Source organism: Tigriopus californicus, chromosome 7, assembly GCF_007210705.1.
Source record: "Tigriopus californicus strain San Diego chromosome 7, Tcal_SD_v2.1, whole genome shotgun sequence".
In the NCBI taxonomy this organism is placed as follows: domain Eukaryota; kingdom Metazoa; phylum Arthropoda; class Copepoda; order Harpacticoida; family Harpacticidae; genus Tigriopus; species Tigriopus californicus.
The window spans coordinates 3,277,362-3,287,541 of record NC_081446.1 but is presented as its reverse complement, the minus strand read 5'-3'; the positions used below and the strand labels follow the sequence as shown (position 1 = coordinate 3,287,541).

At 42.7% G+C, this 10,180-nt stretch overlaps 4 protein-coding genes across 4 annotated transcripts in view; 3 read left to right on the top strand and 1 right to left on the bottom strand.

Moving 5' to 3' along the window:
- LOC131884270 (protein cornichon homolog 4-like) overlaps positions 1 to 5,845 on the bottom strand; it is an 11,590-nt gene extending 5,745 nt beyond the window's left edge. The window contains exons 1-3 of the mRNA XM_059231989.1: positions 5,552 to 5,845; positions 3,545 to 3,887; positions 3,358 to 3,470 (exon numbers count right to left, since the gene is read on the bottom strand). Coding sequence (XP_059087972.1) covers positions 3,358 to 3,470; positions 3,545 to 3,688 — 257 coding nt within the window. The 5' untranslated portion in view covers positions 3,689 to 3,887; positions 5,552 to 5,845. The remainder of the gene's footprint in view (positions 1 to 3,357; positions 3,471 to 3,544; positions 3,888 to 5,551) is intronic.
- Positions 5,846 to 6,669: 824 nt separating this feature from the next.
- Positions 6,670 to 7,750, top strand: LOC131884268 (mediator of RNA polymerase II transcription subunit 8-like). The gene has a single exon (XM_059231987.1). It carries the CDS (start codon positions 6,828 to 6,830, stop codon positions 7,656 to 7,658), a length of 831 nt encoding a protein of 276 aa, XP_059087970.1. The 5' UTR covers positions 6,670 to 6,827; the 3' UTR covers positions 7,659 to 7,750.
- LOC131884269 (RNA-binding protein 7-like) lies at positions 7,751 to 9,317 on the top strand (the record flags this gene model as incomplete). The annotated part of the gene is given in 2 exon segments (XM_059231988.1): positions 7,751 to 7,866; positions 8,608 to 9,317. Coding segments are annotated over 2 exon segments (726 nt in total). The 3' UTR covers positions 9,226 to 9,317.
- A 101-nt stretch (positions 9,318 to 9,418) lies between these two features.
- Positions 9,419 to 10,180, top strand: part of LOC131884265 (sphingosine-1-phosphate lyase-like) — a 5,205-nt gene continuing 4,443 nt past the window's right edge. The window contains exons 1-2 of the mRNA XM_059231983.1: positions 9,419 to 9,716; positions 9,786 to 9,995. Coding sequence (XP_059087966.1) covers positions 9,539 to 9,716; positions 9,786 to 9,995 — 388 coding nt within the window. The 5' untranslated portion in view covers positions 9,419 to 9,538. The remainder of the gene's footprint in view (positions 9,717 to 9,785; positions 9,996 to 10,180) is intronic.

Below are 10,180 nucleotides of genomic sequence, written 5' to 3'. Positions count from 1 at the left end.
GTGGAACGGTCCCAATCTGTCAAGCAATTACTTGCATGCTCCTGGGGCTGAACGTCAAAATGAAAATGGTTTATCATGGTTAATGGATGCATAGACTGAATTTGGCAAAAGCTATCAATTTTTGGCATCTAAGCTGTTAAACCAATTATCACAAAAGACCTGGAGCGAATATAGTTTACTTCTGAAAAAAAAACAGTTGCTCAGCATGTAATTGAAGCTGATTAATAAATGCTATATTTCCGGCTAACATCTTTGAAATACTAGGCCTTCATTCTTTTTTTTTTTTTTTTTTTTGTGTTTGGTTTTTCACGGGCTTTTCTAACTGCTACAGGAATGTAAACCCCAGTACTATTAAAATGAAAGATTATAATTCGTCTATTTATTACCTTTCAATTTTTATATGATATTTGGTCTACCAACGAATTTGAGTTGGCAGACCGAGCTAATCCTTGAATGTAGGGTTGATCTGGAATGCTATCTAAAAAATTGTCCAAGTCTGACTTGAAAGATGCTACCGGATCAACAAGGCCTACGTATTCCCTACGAATATCAGAGGAAGCAAATTAAACAATGAAGGAGCCCGAGAAAGAAGAGATGTGGACTTCATTGTTCGAACTAGCCTGGATTCTCGAAGACTTGAAGGTGCTCTCAAAACGCACATTAAGCCTCTACGGTCACTAGAATTGACCCTAAACCCTGGGTTGGGACAGAGCTCATGGATACTTTGAAAACGTACAATATCAGATACCTTTCGTACCTTCTCTGAGTACTGTACAATCCCAACCGTTCTAACCTTTCCCAATACGAGAGCTCTCTCATTCCTGTGATGTTCCTAGTGAAACATCTTTGGACTTGCTCGACCTTTTGCAAACCTGCTGAACTCATTGGAGCCCAAATGGGTGAGGCGTATTCAAGATGTGGCTGGACAATCGACTTGTACAGAGTTAGCATCGTGATGATATCTCTGGACTTAAACGTGCGATATATCCAACCACAATTTGAAAAGCCTTACCCACCTTCAGCTGGATATGCTCATCGAACTTTCCATTATTTTGGAGGACTACACCTAGATCTTTCATAGATGAGACCTGCTCAATATCTTTACCTCCATTATCTGCAAGTGGAGTATTTAAAGGAGTTCACCCAAATGTCATTGAGCGGAATTTCATTCCGTTCAGGGCCATATTACTCTCAGTTACCCAAGAGTAGATTCGATTTAATATCCTTTGCAAGGCTACTGGAATCTTGGCCATTCCTACCAGAAAACTAACTTGTATCGTCAGCAAATAGACTGGCAGTGATACTAAGCTTTGAAGCGGGGCAACGAATATATAAACAAGAGGGGCCCTAAGATCAAACCCTGGGAACACCTGACTTGACATCATGTATGTCACTAAGGATCCCTCAACCTTAACCAATTGCTTCCTACCAGAAATGAAACTTTTTAACCAATTGAGAACCCTGCCTTGGATCCCAATTTCATGGAGCCTGTTAACTAAAAGCCCATGATCTACCTTGTCAAAAGCCTTGGCAAAGTCGAGATAAACTACATCAACTGATTCATGACTCTCTAGTCCTCTCATAACCCGCTCATATGTTCAATCAGTTTATGCTAAAATGTGCTCGGAACCCATGCTGGCTAGGAGAAGGACTTCATGAATATCAAGAAAATCAACAAGTTTGAAACTTAATTCTTCTCAAACACCTTCGCAATATCGAAGTGAGAGAAATCGGCTCCTAACTGGGAGCGACTTATCTCCCCTTTAAAAATTGGAACAACATGAGCTAACTTTAGTGAAGATGAAACTTGCCCTAATCCAAGATGCAACGCATCAAGTACGAGAAACAAGGAGCGAGAACCAGTGAGCATCTCATCAGAACCTGAGATGTCAAACCATCAGGACCAGGAGAACTTGAAAACCTTAAGTCCTTGATGGCCTTTAAAGCATCTTGATCTGTGACTACAAGATCATCTAAACGCTCAGCTTGACTAACCATTTGTCAATCTCAACAGACTCATCTTCAGAGCAATGAGCTGTTGCTTCCGAACTCAGTGGGGTTGAAAACACACTAGAGAACTGATCTCCAAGCATGTTAGCCATAGTCTCTACATTGCTAATGGCTTCCCGATCAACCTCAAAAGGCCCAACAGAGCGTTTCATTTTTCTCTTAGAGTTCGCATAAGAGAACAAAGCCTTGGGATTCGACCTGACCTCCTGAACCACCTCACTCTCAGTTTGTAACTGGTCATATTCGATGGAGGCCTTGATCTTACCCTGAAATACGTCCAACTTTTTTTAAGAACCTACCCACAATTACTGGATTCGAAGTGCTCTTCAGCCTTTTTGCCAGTTTACATCTCTTTCTGAACAAAGCCATTCTATATTTTGGAATTTTTGTCCATGCCCACCTTTCCGAATACATTCAGGTATTGCTAGATTGGAGCAAACTTCCTTAAAAACTGAAACTAACTTATCAATGGCTGCATCTATGGACGATTCCTGTTTCAGAATTGAAATCAGGTCAAGTTCTTCTAATCTTTCTATAATCAACGGCCAATGTTCATCTTTGAACTTGAACTTAGCCAAACCGACCTTTTTGGCCGGTTTTACTCTAGAGCACGCCGGCTTTTGAGTAATGGTCGACCCTATCTCAAGAACATGATGATCTGACAGATTAGTAGGTGTCACATTCAGCTCTTTCGCACATTCAGACAGGCAACATTTTAGGCAAGGGCCATGCAGTACCTGTGTATAAGTTTCATTCCGTGTAGGCTCGTTTTCTTATTTGAGCGTTGATCTCTTCACTCTTGGATGGAATGTTAATTTCCAGTCACTAGTAAATAGAGATCCAAGACAGAAAGATTCCAGCTATGGAAGATGATAACAATTGTAGCAAAACATGATGGAAAGATTCCAGTGATGGCGCGTGGTTTTCTTTCCCAAAACGATAGTAAAATTAAAAAGAAAATATGAGATCCGTTTATAGTTAAGATTGAAAATTTCATCTATATCACTCTTTACTTCCTGAACGTGATAAAGTTGCAGAATTATCGTGTAAAAATCTTGTGAAACTAGGAATTTCTTGCAACACAAAAATGGAACAAACGACAAAAATATATATTTTGCATATTTATATACAAAATGCAAATAAGAGTATCACTAAAAACAAAAATTGTGTTACATGGGTGAATCGGAGCGACCTTGTACTATCATGGTTATAATTAGATCCGAAGTTGCTGCCGAATTACAAATATTTCAGTTCATTCATGTTCTTACGTAACCCTCATTATCGAATGTATTTTGCGACAGTAGGTAAAAGATATATGGTAATAACCCTAGTCTAAGACAGGCTTACCTTTTAGCCAAGTAGATACATATGGGCAGATTGAACAAGAACAGGATCCAGTGGCCAAAAAGTAAAAGCAGGAACAGCATTCCCAATTGCAACCATAACTTGGGAACATTCCACTGGACAAAAGAAGAGATAATACATGACCAAATGTTTCGTAAATAACACCAAGGTGTTGGCTAATCGTACTTACAAAATTGAGTTTGCCAGTGCATTCTTGAGCGTTCAAGTAATCGCATTCCAAATCGGAGAGTGTGATGAAGAAATAAATGATGATGAAGACCAATACCAAGGTCAGCAGGACATTCAGGGCGAATAATAAGATGTCAGAGAACATGATTGGCCATCTATTTTAAAACTAGACTCCAAATCTTTTTTGAGCACGATGAATCCATTGGGATTTCAGCTTGGAACACCGCTATCTGGGGGTAACATTTGCTTGCTTCCTTCTTTCTTTCCTCCAATCGCTCGGGTCCCCTTCTCTGTGCCTCCAAGGGAAAGCTTTCTCTTCTTGCCAATGGAGCTTGTGCGAGGAACTGTGCCAAACAAAACAAAAAGGACATCCAATTGAACAAGGCGGGAATTCCATGGTTGGAACCATCATTCCTCATGTCATATCATTGTGCTTATAATACACGTCCATGTTTCATGGACCAGACTAAGATGCGCACCCAATTTCAGCTGCATGCAATTGTAAGAATATATCAGATCAAACATTTTTAAGGATCAGAAATCTCAGCATTGGTGTCGAGCGGTTTTCTAAATAGTTCAGACCTATCTTGGTAAGTTAGATTTTTCGGAGCTGATTACAGGACGCATCTAAAATTTGGCAAGAAATGCAAATTGAATAGCTTTGTTTGTTACGAAGTCAGATCGCGGCTTTCTCTCTCGGCCTGCCATATGAATGATGGGTTTTCCAATTGAAGGATATTCCCGCTTCGTCGTCACAGCCAACATCAATTATTACCTCACCCTCGAGAATTACCGCAGGTTCACCCATTTAAGCTGTTACAGCATGTAATTTGAATACCGCAAAGAAGCTTGGACTTGGCTAGTCTGGGATCGAACCAGGATTCGCAAAATGGATTACGGACACTCTACCAATACTGTACCCCAACAAGACTTGCAAATTTATGAGCAAAAGATGCACTAAAAAATGCAAAAACATATATTTTTTTCTTGTTCAGTTCATTTATAGAATGGTTAGCCAAATGATGAAAGGGCAAAAAATGACGTTAAGCAGATGCAAAGAAATTATAGTAAAGGGTGCAAATACTCTCTCTATACACATTCTTTTCTACTGTTTACTTCATGTGTACCAGGGAGCCAAGAGGGCGAAATACGCTAGGATACTAAAAAAAACTTATCGCCGCTTTGAATACATCCATCTTGCATCACAGCGACATTCTGAACGATTTTGCTACAGTAGAAGGCAAAACCACTTAGCTTAATTTGCATAAAGTACCTGAGAAAACAAGTAAGTGTGCCGCAAGGCATGTCAAACGAAGGAAATTCATGAAAAAATGTGGTGCGGCACCCTGATTTTGGGCATTTTGGGGAGGGAGAAGAAAGACAAACATTACAGTCAACTCACACTATCCACGCATTGAATTTTCAATAATCGAGTGATTTTGAGGAGCTGTGTTGCAAAACCCATCAAAATGAACATGTTTGGTGTTAATCGGTGAACACACTATCAAATTGGCTCAATACCACAATGCTATTGCATTGAAAATGAAATAAATGTCAAAATTCAATGCATGCACGGTGGAGTTTGGCTGGGCGTGTTGTCTTTGATTTTACTCCATAGAATAACGTCATTTGTTCATGACGCGTTCACTTAACAAGCCCTGTAAGTGAGGCAATGAATTCCCTTCAACTAAATATTTTGACCATGCAGTGAAAAAAACAAAAGTTCTCATCAATTTGTTTTTTGAAAACTGAAGAGTCGCAATCTTGAAAGGTTGGTTGAAAACCTACATGGATATTGAAAAATCCCACCAAATTCGTTGGGCAAATTACTGATGGGGACCAAATAATTAGTTACGGGAGGTTGCAAGTAGGGCTACCAATTAACATTTTCAATGCCATATGACATATGACAGGACTGGTGGAATGTTGGAAACCCGTTAATTAGCCTCAAAACATAACCCTGATTTTCCTCTCGTCAAAGCAGGGTTGCTGTTTGCTCAGACTTAACATTTTACGTGGCGATGTAATCGCTCGGTGCTTCACTTTCCAAGTTCTTCGGCAATCTTGATGTTGAAACTTTATTTGATCCCATCATTAGGGCAAATGGCTTCTTGCACAAATGTAATTCCAATTCCAGGTTTTGTCTTGAGGACTTTTTCCAATCCCTGCCAGAAAATGTGATCACCACTTCCATGGAATAAGATAGGTTGAAATGAAAGATACTGATTTTTTTTGATTTGTTGGGTTTTATCTTCAAGAGATTTTATTTTCTTCCATCTCCTTGAGTTCAATTTCGGCCCGAGTTCAGAGCCTCTGTACCTTGTACAAGTGCGCAAATTTTGCGCTTTTTGCCTTATCTTTGGACGACAAAAGTTACCGGCGGTTATTATTAGAAACTCTTGCTCTTTGCTTAATTAGGCATAAAGTACACTATTTCATGCATTAAACGTCCATTGCAAAGTGATGAAAATGGAAGACACTCATTTTTCGACTCTTTGACCAAATCAATATTTGTAATATTTATCACATTTACAAAACAGCAGAATTAGCAATATTTTTTTTTAAATTCTTACTCTACATACGATATATGGTTTACGTTTTGCATTTCAGACGGCACTTTGTGAGTTGTCCACTCCTAAACATAGGGCCGATCGCCCCGATTCCTCTCTATACTGAATTATAATGCGTTGAAGTTGTTTTTGGTCAATCATATCAAAAACTTACGGATATCTAGTGACCCAAGTCACACAATGTTTGGAAGCTCAAGTCCTGGAGCATCCAGGTGAGCTCGAGCGATGAAGTCCGCCTCTCTTGGATTTGACACTCTGTCATTGTTCATTTGGCTTTGCCCTTAACATTCGTTCCACATGGGAACAGGGAATAAATAGTCATTGATGGCGTAATAAGATATAAGTCAAACTAAGATCAACTCTCATTCGTGGGTCATGATATGAATCTCAAGTTAAGTAACATACATCACATCTTTTCAGTTTGGACTGCTAGGGATTCCATTCCCAGTAGTGGTAAGGAAGTCCGCCAAGAAAGAGCATATCGGCACAGTTTCAACGTCTATCGGCATTTTCCATTGGATTCCGTTTACGCTTTTTTCCGTCTCGCTATTTGGAGGCACTGCCCGAGAATTGAGATCATGTCCAACCAAAACAAATCTGGTTGGGCTCCTCTTCTCTCTCGATCTCGGTAGACACATAGATTGAGGGGTTGTGCCCGTTGTGCCCGTTGTGCCCGTTGTGCCCGTTGTGCCCGACCCAATCGATTGTCAATTGATGGCCCATCCGCACAATCTAGGCGGGCTAGTCCCTCCCACGGGCGCGCCGGCCACTGCTGGCCACGCCTCAGTGGAACGCGAGCAGAAGTTGCTGGACGATGCCACGGCTAGCCTGGCCACCCGCCTCCAAGAGTTGAAGGGCTCGATCGCGGGTCTGATCGGCAAACTCGAGAACGACCCGCACCTCAATTGGCCGTCCTTCCTGGACTCGTACGGCGTGATCACCGGCCAGCTCAACTCCCTGCTCAAGCACATCAAGAACCCGGAGCGCACGCCCAACCTTAAGAAGTACATTTGCCTGCCGCTCCTGCTGAGCCCCGAGCGCGATGAGGCCATGCTCCGGCTGACCGAAGGCCGCGTGGCCACCTTCTCCCACGACCTGGTGCCCCATTACCTGCGCACCAATCCCGACCCTGACGTCCAGTCCAAACATCAAGGCTACGAATCACGGGCCTCCTCCTTAAGCCAGGATACGGCCACCAAGCAGTTGTCCGTCATGGAGAAGATCATGCGGGAAACGGGCAAGACCATCAATCGCGAGAAGGACGACATGGATTCACGGGCCTCCAATCGGGCCGAGATTGAGAAGACCTGCACCATTGAAGACACCTACGGCCTGGTGGCTACCGTCAGTTTGGGCAAGGGCTTGAAGTCGGTCATGGTGCCCACCATGAGCGGCCATGCCGGGGGCTTGGCCAGTGGTTCGGGCGGGAGTGGGCGAGCCCCGCCGCCCGGCAGCAGTTTGGCCGGTCCCATGGCCAAAGTGCCCAGTTTGATCAAGACCAATATCAAGGCCGCTACGCAAGTCCATCCTTATTCTCGCCCTTGAAGCTGAATTAAACGAAGCCCATTGATGTGTTGTAATGTGAAACAAACTTAGATCGATCAGGTATTTACGTTATTCCTCTTTTTGTACTCCAGTTGGGCCCATGGAGACCAAGGGCGAGGCTCCGAGTCAGGACCAGTTGTGCACCCTGTGGGTGGGCGGGATCTCAGAGCGGGTCGATGAAGAGATCCTTTTTGAATTGTTCCTAAACGTAAGTGAACCCGCTCCCTATATGCGCATGCATGAGCACGGATAGAAGAACTTCAAAATGACTAAATAACGCCCGACATCGTATTGAAAATTCGAACTTAAGTAGGTGTTACCTATGCGATTTCACTTCGTTTCTATAGTTTCCATAATGATCATCACTTTGGACGATGACACGTCACCCAACAGGGCTGACTTCAGTTCCGGGATTATTAGAGGCCTCAGAGATGGAATCCTCCCCTCACATGGATTATCATTGGGGCAATCGGAACCTGCCTGAGGCCGTTTTGCTTCATGGATCAATATTCCAGAGGTGGTTTAGGTTCCAGTCCTGCTGCCATTAGTTGCCCCTACGTCTGCGACCTGTCACTATTAAAGGATCCTGTCGCAGATTCAAAGTCAGTTTCTGCCAAAACCTTGAAATCAACTAACTCAATATTTAAGGGCTTGCCAGATCCGTCAAGTCTCATTCGTGGACGATTAATTATGAATTACAAACTTTCCGTCTTACACTCTTAGTGGAAATAGTAAAAAGGTTCGCAAAAAGAAAAAATGTGACGAGCATTGAAAAAACTCTTGAAACGTTGATTGAAGTTCAATCGGTTTTGTCTCGCCAATCTTTGCTCGAAGCTTCAATTCGTTGCCTTGCGTTATTTTGTGATCTTAAGCTCTTTTCCTAGATATGTCATGGTCTGGTAAGTCAAGTAAATCATCCTCATTAACCATCTGTTCAACCTGATTCCAGGCGGGCCCGGTTCAAAGCGTCAAGATTCCCATTGATCGTGAGACTAAACGACAGAAACCCTTCGCCTTCGTATTATTCCATCATCCCGAGACCGTGTCCTACGCCGTGGATCTCTTCCGGGATGTGACTCTCTTTGGGCGACCGCTCCGCTTGCAAAACAAAGAAACCGGGGCGGGTATGAATGAGTCCCGGGCCCCCGCTCCCAGCAATGGCCATCAACGCCCGCCCAATTTCCATCAACGCTCGTTCTCGGCCCCGCATTTCCAACCAGGAATGCCTAATCACGGCGCGTATCATCAATCGTCCAACGGACCCTACGGTTATTCCACTCCGCCCGAACCCGTGCGAGTACTTAGTTATAATAATGTTCACTCTCATTACCGGGAAAGATCGGCGGGTCGTCACGAGTATAATGACTACCATCGCAGAGAGGATCGGAGTCATTACTCCCGAGAGGATCGGAGTCATTACTCACAACATCATCAGTATCAGCAACATCAACCCCGTGGATATAACGATCGGAGATCTAGGGAACGAAGCCATGATCGAAGTCATCGGGACTACGGTCGACGGGACAGTGCGGGGAGTAATAGCGGGGGATATCATCATCGACGGTGATCACTTGTTTATAAACGATACTCTTGTCTGATCTCGGCTTCATTCTCGTATTGCTGAAGTACAAATAAAACTGGCAGACTGATTCATCTTGATACGCGTGCAGTTCTTCATGACCTCATCTTTTTCAGAGCTTTACATTGTTGAGAATCATTAAGACGTTAGTTCAAGTTTTACAAGCCTTCACGTGTATGCTAGGCATGCATAAGTTGTTTACTCCCTGAGGTCATAATAGGTAATCTTATCTTTATTTTTCAAGAGATTCTCGTAAGGCCCGACAGCTTTAGTCTTGAATTGGAGACTTTGGAGGGGTGCCATGGATTACTTGAATAAGCTGGATCGCCTTTTGACTGAAAACCTCGATGATGGCTCAAATCCGGCCAAAATCTTGGATTCTGTTCTTTATAAGCTCAAACCATGGCAAATCGTGACCATCTCATTGGTGTGTTGGATATCGTTACGACTTTTGATCAAAAGCCTGATTTGCATCAAAAGTCAGTAAAAATCCTGCTCCTTGTCTCAATATGGAACGAATTCATTTCAATCTGATTTGACCGTTTCAGATACCAATTGGAAAGTGGCTCTTTTCCGAACCTTGAGGAAAATACCCTTTGTTCAAAGAAAGATTCAAGAGGAGCTTGACAAAACAGTGGGCGAAATGGAAGTCGAGCTCAAGGAACAAATTGGAGGCTTGGCCTACCATCAATCATTACCCAAAGTCGGATGGAATAAAGATCAAGTCCTAAAGGAGATTGAAAAAAATATGGACCTGGGTAATAAGACTTTCAATTAAGGCCATTGAATTCACTGATTAATTTTCCTTCATGAAAACTGGTTTTTATCAGTCTAATTTTGACTTAGTCTCATCAATCCAAAGACATGCAAAACACCATTATTAGAATTTGCATTTCATGGCTCTCTGCCCAGGAGTGTCTGGAAAATAAAGGACCAGTCGCAC

Bases quoted from the DNA above. Each gene is read 5' to 3' on its own strand.
- LOC131884268 (XM_059231987.1), top strand. From the start codon at position 6,828: ATGGCCCATCCGCACAATCTAGGCGGGCTAGTCCCTCCCACGGGCGCG.